The sequence below is a fragment of the Phocoena sinus genome, chromosome 18, assembly GCF_008692025.1.
Source record: "Phocoena sinus isolate mPhoSin1 chromosome 18, mPhoSin1.pri, whole genome shotgun sequence".
In the NCBI taxonomy this organism is placed as follows: domain Eukaryota; kingdom Metazoa; phylum Chordata; class Mammalia; order Artiodactyla; family Phocoenidae; genus Phocoena; species Phocoena sinus.
In genome coordinates, this window is record NC_045780.1 from 25,110,869 (window position 1) to 25,121,958 (window position 11,090).

Sequence of the window (11,090 nt, forward strand, 5' to 3'; positions counted from 1 at the left end):
AGATTGGGAGAGGGCGGAGGGGCAGGGGAGTAGTTAGGGAATGGTTATTTCTCTATAGTAAAAGCATTAGACTTAGAGTCAGAGCACCTGGGTTTGAATTCCACCTCTGCCAGCACTAGATCTCTGACCTTAAGAAAGTCTGTTAATCTCCGAGCATCGATTTTTTTATTTGGGAAATGATGTTAATAACACCCACCCCAAAGGTGTGGAGAGAATCGGAACAAAATGAGATATACAGAAGCACTTTGTAAACCATAAGGGATGGTACGAATGTTGACATTATACTCATTAAATGTATAGTCCTATCCTTTCAATGACCCCCGTGAGGTTAGGTGAAACAGAGATTATCCCTACTTGTCACAGAGGTTAAGTGATTTACAAGCATACAATGTTAGAGGTCATCTAAACCAGCATTATTTATAAGGTAGAAACAAGATTTGGAGGGGTTAGGTGACTTGCCTGAGGTCGAAACCTTGTTAAAGTCAGAGCTAAGTCTAGAATCTTTGACCTTCAGAACACTGTTCCCTTTACATTAACTTCCATAAGAAGAAAGGTTAGCTAACGCGTACTGTAGATTATTGACTGTACCTTAGAGTTCTGTTAGCACATCTCTTGACCTTTTAAATTATATTTAGCTTCTAATCCTTTGCTGCCGGCTGTCAGCAGTGCCACCTAAGAATGGTGGGTTTGTATGTCTAGAAGGAGATTCGAATTTCACACATCATCAGGCTTCCGAGATAGCCTCAAAGGATTCTCTTACCTACTTAAAATATAGATAAGTAATCAAACATAACTTCTCCTAAAGTTAGCAAATGATTATCCTTCCCAGTAAAAATTTAAACACAAATCTTATTCATAAACATGCTAGTAGCTCTTTGTTTAAAGCAAAGTTTTCTTTGCCATCTAAGTATTATAAATCTCCTAATCTGAGGATAAATCTTTGTGTCTTGCACTGAAACTCAGCATTTGTTTTCATTTTTCATACCTTTCTCTAAACAAATGAGATTTTCAAAAGAAATATATAGCAAAAGGGCATTTAAACAAGTTTCTAAATCAAACAACGTATTAAGATTGTTCCTCTCTAGTTGAGGCTTTTCTTTACTGCTGTGGTTTAATGTTTATGCTGGATGTTAAATACAAGACCACAGAGATTTAAGGGATGCTCTGAAAAGTGCAGAAATCATGATCATAAAAATTTTGAGCTACCCAGAAAAAGTTATGATCTAAATGTTAGGTGGTTGATAACAACAGTAATGTTCTTGTTTAGTGACTCCTATGATTCCTGCCTGGAAGCAAGCTTGAGACCCTATCAGGTCTGATTTGACAGTGGTCACGGCAGAAGCAGACTGGGTGAATGGCAGAAGCAGGCATTAGAAATACTTAACTACTAATAAGTATAGTTCATATACTTTTCCCTTTAACCCAGGCAATTTTGAGGATTAGCTCTCTGTAAAACGTGTTGGGATCCTTGGAGAGCAGATACTAGATAATTATGACATAGAAGGATTGTTTTTCATGGAAGCTTAAAATGATCTACAGTAACACCAGGGAATGCTCCACATTTGGATGTACTTTGAATTCTTCTCAAGCAGTTTATTTACTTTGGGCACAGAAGAATCCCCAAGCCCATCTGGAAGATGAGAACCAGAGCCTGCAAACCATTTTATAAGCCCCATCCTGTCCTTTAGGTGTGTCTTCTCAGCCTTTGCAATACTAACGAGGCCCAGACAAAGGCAGATCCTTCTGCAAATTGCACTTTCCTTACTGCAAATGAAGGAAAAAAAGGAGGGAAAGAAAAGGAAGGAAGAAAGGAGGGAGGAAGAAAGGAAGGTCTGCAGCTCACCTATCTCATTTGCCTGAAAAAGTATAGGATGCTTTTTTTCTCCTGGGCAGATAATTAAATGGTAGATGATAGATCAATCAACTGGTAGATGGATTTGTGACTAAAATATTTCTGGAGTGTTCAATTGGTCTGTTTTTGACAAAGAGCATCCAACAATTCATTTGACTGCTATTTGTTTAATAAGTAACTAGCAACATTTTTCCTTGCAGTAACCAGTTATGTCAACCCTGTAAGCAGACCACATGGTCAAATCTTTATTTATATAGTGTCACCCATGGTCATCGGGTTAGTAAGAACTTTAACCATCAGTTAAAGGGCAAGAAAAAGGCTAATATATATATATATGTATATATATTTCAAGGAACTGATCTAACCCCCTTACGTGTAAGATTCCCGTTTAAAAGATTACTTCACCAGCCCCCTAATGAAAGCAGCCTGCCCGGCACCTTCTCAGGAGAATTATTCTTGGCTTAAAACGTTCCTGCCGTGACTATTGTCAGATTAGTCTGGACAGGGCCTGGCACATGTTTCCGTGGAGGAATCGTGCAGGTTTTCTCCACATCCGTGCCAATCCTCGCACTGAGCCCATGGTGACCTTGATCGGGCATATACTGAAGCCAGCACTCCCCTACAGTAATCCATCGTCCAGAGCTGTGCCGCCTTTAGGTTTCAAGTTTTGCTACCTTTTCACTACGTGGACAGCAAACTATACATAGAGTTTCTTTTCGTATATGGAATTTGTTACATCCCTGGAAAGCGTTTACTGCCGAGCTTTTTTAATGTATTGGTAAATTTCCCTCACAATTCTTTTGTATCACCCTTTGTATTTTTTTAAAAAAACACCCTAAAACCAGGCATAGAATAATGTCCCTGGCCCCTGCCCAAGGCCCCTCTCTGGCTCTTCTCTGGCCATGCCCCTACCATCGGGGGAGGAATCTGTGGGGCCAAAGGGACAAGCCCACTTAGAGCTTTTTCTCTAGATCATGCTCCCAGTTCCTGGGATCCCCAGCTATCCTGCTCGGGTGACCCCAAGTCTGCTCGTTGGGCCTCTTTGTTAGGTCCATCTTTCTGGGGCAGACTGGCCAATTGTGTGAGCACCCAGAGCTGAGGATGACTGAAGGTTGTGATGGCATGTGGACGTGAGGACTGGGTGTCCACACACGTGCATGTGAGGCACCTCGTGGTGGGGGACAGAGCCAGCTACAGAAAGAGAAGGGCGTGGGCTGCAAGCCAGGGGCCAGGACTACCCACACAGCCATGTTCTAGCACAGAGCTTCGAGAATCCAAGTATTCGAAATTTGACCCTGGCTCTCCAAGTCATTATAATGTATGTTTATCAAAGTTGGAGGACAGAACATATTTTATTTAACAATTTGTAGCCTGATTTATAGCTTTCAAGTATTTAGACATGCTATATGGGCCTTCATTTGTCCACTTACCTCTTCAATTATACACTTGTCTCTGTCCACTCTCATTCTCTCTGCCTTCCTTTTAGTCTCAGAAAAAGGAGTGTCCTCCCTCCCGCTCCAAACTTGACCCTCTGACTGTGACCCTGATCTCCTTCCCCACTGCCTCCGCTCTGCTGCCTTTAAAACGCAAACACCTCTCCCCCAATACCCATCTAGCTGCTGTTCTATTTCTCTTTCTTATACCACAAACCTTTCACTGAAATTATCCCCACAAAGGTCACCATGGATTCTGATGCCCAGAAGTCATCAGTCACCATTCTCCTTGATGGTTATGGTTAGTGTAAGTCAGCACGGTTGCACAGCTGCTTCCAAAACGCTACACACTGATTTCCAGGGCCATCCCGGTTACCCGCATCTGCCATTGCCCTTCTTCACTCTGCCCTGTGTCTTTCTTCCACCCCAACAAGGATACTCCCCAAGACTCAGTTGAGGGGGTGCTTTGCTCTTCTCTCTCTATGCATTTCCCCTTGACAGCTGCACCTCTCCCTCCTAGGGATGACAGCCAAGTTTCAGACGACAAGAAATAAGTTTCTTCTCTGATATCTCCCTGAACGCACGATACCAGTGTGTCTAGAATGGAACTCATCTTCCCCAAGTAACCCAACTGCCTTCTGAATTCTTACTTTTACATAAAAATTATTTCAGCAGAAATTTTTCTACTTTTCATTTTTCATACAACGGTTTCAGTTATGTTATGGGTTGTTTTTTTTTTTTCCAGCTAGCTTGGGCTAACCACCATTTATCACGTGAGTGCTGGGAGAAAAAAAATGCATTCCAGCTTCCAAAGAGCTTATTTGTAAAAGAATGTAGCCCACATGGGAAAGGAAAGCTTCTTAATGCCCCAACTTGATTGCAAACTCTCTCAAAATATTTCAGCAATTAACAGACCAGGCCCACTCATAGATACTAAAATGTGTTAAGATGAATAAGATACAGCCTTGCCTTCAAAAACCTCACCAGTTAAAAAAGAACAGACATGAAAAGGAATCATTGCATTGCCCTCAACACCTTAAGTAGTGTTTTGTACATGGTAGGTGTTCAAAAGACTGCTGTTTATTGATGGTCAGATGGTGAATAGACAGTAGTAATTCTTAAGCATTTTGACCCATAACACTCCAAGTAATCCCTAAAATATTTTGCCCCAGACCCATACCCAGAATTTTCTTTGCAGATCCCCCAGTTGCTCAAATACCCTAAGGTCTATTCCAGTCTTTATATCAGCATCACAAAAATTCTTAGAGGGAGGGCTTCCCTGGTGGAGCAGTGGTTGAGAGTCCACCTGCCAATGCAGGGGACACGGGCTTGTGCCCTGGTCCGGGAAGATCCCACATAACGCGGAGCGGCGGGGCCCGTGAGCCATGGCCGCTGAGCCTGTGCGTTCAGAGCCTGTGCTCCGCAACGGAAGAGGCCACAACAGTGAGAGGCCCGCGTACCGCAAAAAAAAAAAAAAAAAAAAAAACAATTCTTAGAGGGAGATGGGAGGAGAAGAGGGAATTTGGGGGCAAACCCCATGATTGGAGAGAATCACCTTGCCCCAGTTATAGTTGCCTCAGATCCCAAATTTCTTTCCAGATTCTATAAAAATGCTGCACCTTTCTCTCAGCTCCAGCCTTTTCTCAACAGACAGGACTTTCACTTGTGTATTGTGAGAGAGGGAATTTAAAAGGTATTTCCTAAACTGAAATATCTGTGTCATGCACTATTAAATAGAAAAGCAAATTATAAAATCACATGGTCAACATTATCCATTAGTTAAAAATAATGTTGATTCAGACAAGCATGTGTGTAAATGTGCAACCCCTTACACATATATTGAAAGGAAATTCAAGCTTAAGAACTTATACAAGGAAACATTAACAGAGGTTATCTTTGAGTAATGGGATCATGGATAATTTTTACTTTCTTTTGTTGTGTTTTTCTATAATTTCTGCAGCGAACATTTCACTTTTGTGTTCAGGAAAAAAGTATGTGTATTAGTTTTCTATTGCTGTGTAACATATTACCATAAACATAGCTTCTTAAAGCAATACCTGCTTATTAAGTCATAGTTCTGTAGTTCAGAAGTCCGGCCAGGCTCAGCTGAGTTCTCTGCTTAGGGTCTCATAAGGCTGAAATCAGGATGTCAGCCAGGCTGGGCTCTCACCTGAAGGCTCTGGGGAGGAATCTGCTTCCACGCCCATTCAGATTGTTGGCAGAATTTGGTTCTTTGCAGTTGTAGAACTGAGGTTCCTGTTTCTGTACTGGCCCTCAGGCAGGGTTGTTCCTAGATGTGTTGCTTGGGGTCTTGCTCTGTGGTCCCCACCATCTCAGCCACAGATAACTCCCACATGTCAAATCCCCCACACACTTCAAATCTCCCTGTCTTTCCCTCCTACTAATAGCCAGAGAAAACTCTTACTTTTTAAGGGCTCATGTGATTAAATTAGGCGTACCCAGATAACCTGTTCTGATCAACTCAGAGCCAACTGATTAGCAACCTTAATCACATCCACAGAATGTTACATAACATAATCATGAGTGATATCATATTCACAGGTCCTGCCCACACTTAAGGGGAGAGGATTGTATAGGCTGTGTATACCAGGGGGCAGGAATCTTGGAGACCACCTTAGAATTCTGCGTACTACTCTGTGTGTGTGTGTGTGTGTGTGTGTGTGTGTGTGTGTGTGTGTGTGTGTAATTTTTTTTAACTCTCCCCTAAAAGTTAAGAATGGAATTCTTGGTAGCCCCTGTAGCCCTCATCATACTTTCTACCTCCTGCTGGAAAGCAAAGATCACACAAGGACTGACCAGAAGTGAAGGGGCCTGGAATTGTTTTGCCTTGTTGATAAACACACATCCATCTCTCTGCTTTTCTCCATGGCCATATGTTGAGCAATTCTGGGCAATAACAAACCGAGGAGTTGGAGGCTTATAGGTCTAACGACAGTTCTTTAGTGGACAGAGGCTTCTAACTCTCTGATTCTCTTGCCTATAGTATGACATCGCTGGACACTCTGGAGATGGCTACAACATTGCTCTAGTTCCAATTAACAAAATCCCCAAGGACGATAAGCAAAGACTAGAAATTCTCAGGGTAAGTACATTCAGTTACCTCTATATCATGAAAACTTGCACCAGATTCAGTAAAGTATCTTCTGGTCACTGAAAAGATTCACTGAAGAAGCAGCAGTTACAGGAAAGAAGAAGACTTTCTGTTTCACAAACATTTAAGCGTTAAACTGAGAAAGCACTGATCGTGCCTAAATTCCTTTTTTACGCCATACAAAACTTAAACTTTGTTCCCTACATATTTTTAGGGTACTCAGGATTGTATTGGGATTCTATTCAGCCCCCTATATTTCAGAAGGAAAAGAATGACTCCTTCTAGAGTACTCTCTAACCCAAATTTTATGTATTTCTTACTATTTTCTAACAATAAATTCAGTTTCACGTACTTAGATATACAATAGAAACACACTCACCATGATTCTCAAGTAAATTTCCTCCCTTGCTATTGATGTAAGTACAGTGTTTAGTGTTGTAACTTTGTTTATTGGAAACTCAGCCCATTCCTTATTTTTCTTCTGTGTCATCTCCATTCTCCAGTGTGATACCAAGTTTCATATTTTCTTACATTTTCTCACTTTAAATGGCAGCTTGAGCCTTAAAAATCAGTGCCAAATGGGATAGTTTTGGAACATTTCCTGTTTTTAATGAAAGTCTTAACCACATTCCAATATCACTGTGTATTGTTCTCACACTAAGGTGCAAATTAAATAGAACTCGCTCAGAGTATTTGTGCTTTCTCATTGTCAACAGAAAAATCATCACGTTTGTTAAAAAAAGGAGCTTCTCATTCATGGCCTTTGTACGATGTCTCTTCCCCCCAGACGATGCACGCCCACGCTCAGTTCTGCATGAGTGGGGACCACACATTAGAGGGGACAGAACACGCCATCAAGGAAATCGTCAAAGAAGAAGCTGACGAGTACTTTGTCATTGTCTTAAGTGATGCCAACCTGTCACGCTATGGAATACATCCTGCCAAGTTTGCCCAGATCCTGACAAGCAACCCTCAAGTAAATGCTTTTGCCATTTTTATTGGATCTTTAGGTGATCAAGCAGCCAGGTAAGTGTCATCCCAGGATGCAGCAGGGGGGCAGGGATGGAGATACTTGAGTACCTGACACATGCCGTTTCATGGGCTTCCCATCGTGAGGGGCAGTGGCGGGGGAGGATGGGAATGGAGGAGAAACAGAAACCAGAGTTGCTGCCCTCAAGCAGCTGAGCGTCTAGGTGAGGGGATGGGACGTTCTAGCTTATATTTGGATGAGCAATACCCTTTAAGTTATTTATCTTTCAGTTTACATTTATACTGACCAACAATGAAATAAATAGCAAGTTGATTTGTCCACCAGTAAATTAAACAGCACTTTATACATTCTGCCTTTTACATCAAGGTGCTAAGCGCAGTTCTATTCAGTTCATGCTCAAATCATATTCAAAATAGCAAACATCTACTATTTTCCTAGCATCAGAGATTGGGTGTCTGCGTCTCTACATTGTATGTAGACAGACACACACATATATGTAAATAATACATAATATGTGTGTCTCCATATTTATAGACATAGATAGATCGTCTTCTTTCTTACATTTCTCCTTCATGTGTGTCTGTAATTATAGTAAGATGCTGCACTGACTAGGCAGAAATTTATGGTCAGATAATAAACACCACTGTGGATGGTCTGAAAGGAGAGATCTGGAAACACTTTTATTTCTTAAACACACTAACATTTATCTTCTTGAATTATAAACAGGAAGACTCATGGTTTTTCTCTGCTTAAAGTACTTGTGAGAAGCAGAAAACACAATTGAAAGTATATCTCCTCAGCAACAACAAAAAATCCAGCCTCCACACAAAAGGCCACGTACCCTTTTGTTACTCCACCTCTTTTACCTGTCACCCCCCGTGGTACAGAGTCCTACAGACTAGGAGATGTTTTAGTGTCCGAAGTGCTGACATATTTTTCTCTTCCCTTCGCCTTGCTGCAGGATTGCAGAGTACGGCTAAGAACAGACTTAATATCACGTAATTACAGTCACTCTATTACAACTGAATTTGCATTTTTTCTCAGTTGTATGTGTTAGCCTCTTCAAGGACTTCCGTGTCCTCAAACGTAAACCATGCCTTTCCACTCAGGTTGTCTTCGGGACCAGCCCAGGATGAATCAAACGGCAAGCTCAACAAATATTGGTTGAGCTGAAAGAGCTATTTTGTCTTTCTAGTGAACAGATCCTGTTTGAATACTTAAGAAAACACAATAATACCCTTGTGGTTTCCTAGGGAAATGATCCAACATCCACTGGCAAAAGATACGTTGCAGAATTAGCTGGTCTACTGGGCATGCCAAATGTATGATACTACACAGGATGGTGGACTTTTATTAAATGTCATTCCAAAACCAAACTTTGTTGGCACAGTAAAAGGAGGCGTTCTTTTGGGTAGAAGTGTGTCTTGCACTTATATTGCCTCCAAAAATGTCCCTTTGTTCCAAATGATAAATTGGCATTTTAAAATATTATCATAAGCCTGTATAACCTCAGTGTCATCAAAACAGCAATTGCATAAGTCAGATTACATTCCACATTGTATGATGTGGGGCAAAAAAGAGAGAGAAAGAGAACGTGTGAGAGAGAGGAAGAGAGAAAGAACCACTTGGGGTTTGGCTGGGCAACGTTTTTCAAGACCTGTTTTCTAAGGCAGGAAAAGCAGTTAGAAGTACAGGGTGAGGCCAACACGTTCAGTGGATCCAGGTGAGCTAGTCCCAGATTGGTCCCTAGGGCTCCGTTCTGTCCAGGGAACATAAAAGTACCAGGAAACTACAGTAATAAAAGGGAGAGAATTTTTCTTTGCAAATTCACTGATTCTGTCACTGAAAAGACCTTTCTTTCGGTTCAGTGCTTTCAGTGTGCCTCTCCCTGTAGCTGTTGTTGCCTAGTGACAGCGGGTTCCACCGCAGGCAGGAGCAAGGTATTAAAAAGTGAAAACTTCCCTTCCTAAGAAACCATTCGGATGCTGAGGTTTGCAGGGGCAGGAGGTGGAAGGGGAGCCCTGATTTGCAATGGTAATTTTCTTTCCCCATCCATCCTGACAGGCTTCAGAGAACTCTACCAGCTGGCCGGTCTTTCGTTGCCATGGATACCAAGGACATCCCTCAGATTTTACAACAGATTTTCACCTCCACCATGCTGTCCAGTGTTTAAGAAGTGCCCTTTATCATCCCGATGACCCTGGGATTTTAAATAAGCTAGGAAGAAAGAGTATTCTGAAGAAAAGAAGAGGTCTATAAAGTGCCCCTGAGTGATGACTGCATAATTCTGGCATTCCCGGGCTTTCCTGTGCTTGCTAAGTAATCAGAGTTCAGCGAAGCAACCAGAGCGAGGCCTGTGCATGGAAATCTACAACCATTGATGGGTTTACAAATCATTAGGGGAAGCGAGTTGACCTGCATTATACAAAAGGTCAGGGTTAAGGGAAGGTGGTTTGAGAACCATGGTGCGTGGTCTGTTTCCAAAAACCTGACGGAAAGAGTACCTTGCTTTTGCCTTAACACAGCACCTGGTCCCCTAGGATAACAAAAGTGACCCCAGCAAACTAAGCCTTTGATGCTACATTCTGGCACTGGAATACAAGTCTGTGCAAACTCACCCAACCAGCTCCTCTTCAATAATTATTTTTATTTTCTCCTCCACTCTGTACTGCCCAACAAACAATGACTTTACAGTATTTAACCCACTGAAAAGTCCTTTCAACAGCAATATTCTATAAAAGGTTGGGTTTTCTCAATAATTTCATTTTCTTAGCCAAAACCGAAAGGAATCAAAAGAGCCTTGGATTGCTTCCTTTCCCACGTGACTTTTAAAAGGCTTTTTAAATAATAAGGAGCAAATGTCCTATTCTCCGTGCTGCTGGGATTGGATGGTTGTCTTGCCTTGAGTTTCCTGTTTCTTCTCCTTTAATGCTCCTCAGAAGTTTCACACTCCCCCGTTTTGGTGTCCAAAATGTAATGCCCAAAATAACAAATGCTTATGTTTTTACATAAAGCAAAGTGAAAACAAGGCAGTATGTTTGAACTGAATGGTAATGAGACTTCTTTAGCTATAAATATATATATATATATTTAAGCCTCATTCTTTTTTTTATTCCCATTCTCTCTTGGACTGACCTTTACTTATCAATAGACTCAATGTCAGTTGTTTTTTTTTAATCAAATGCTCCAGCAGAAGTCAGTCTCTTTCCAACCATATAATAAAAGTTTCTCTTCACCTTTTTTTTTTTTTTTCTCTTCACCTTTGATGGTAAAGTCCGAAATGCTAGGGGCACCATTGTGTCTGTACTTTCATAAGACAAGTTGGAAAAATTAGTCTTGTTAATAATGGTAAGTTATTCACCCATACATAGTGGGAACTGTACGATTCATTTTACTTTCATTATAGGAAAGAAAAATAGATGACACGCATTTGTTTCACCAATCCATCTCCCTATCAAAGAAATAAAAGCAATCAGATTTCCAGTGCAGTATTGCCCAGCAAGTTTGCGTGGCTTGTCTTGTTTCTCTAGACAGACGCTTGCTTTGTGTACTGAATCATCCAATGATGCAAACAACTTCAATCCAAGTAGTATCTTTAAAAATGCAATTGCAGGGCTTCCCTGGTGGCACAGTGGTTAAGAATCCGCCTGCCAACGCAGGGGACATGGGTTCGAGCCCTGTTCCGGGAAGATCCCACATGCC

General features: G+C 41.5%; 1 protein-coding gene across 1 annotated transcript in view; it reads left to right on the forward strand.

The window, feature by feature from the left end:
• VWA8 (von Willebrand factor A domain containing 8) overlaps positions 1-10,416 on the forward strand; it is a 387,125-nt gene extending 376,709 nt beyond the window's left edge. The window contains exons 46-48 of the mRNA XM_032610892.1: positions 6,290-6,388; positions 7,185-7,423; positions 9,453-10,416. Coding sequence (XP_032466783.1) covers positions 6,290-6,388; positions 7,185-7,423; positions 9,453-9,561 — 447 coding nt within the window. The 3' untranslated portion in view covers positions 9,562-10,416. The remainder of the gene's footprint in view (positions 1-6,289; positions 6,389-7,184; positions 7,424-9,452) is intronic.
• Positions 10,417-11,090: the final 674 nt, after the last annotated feature.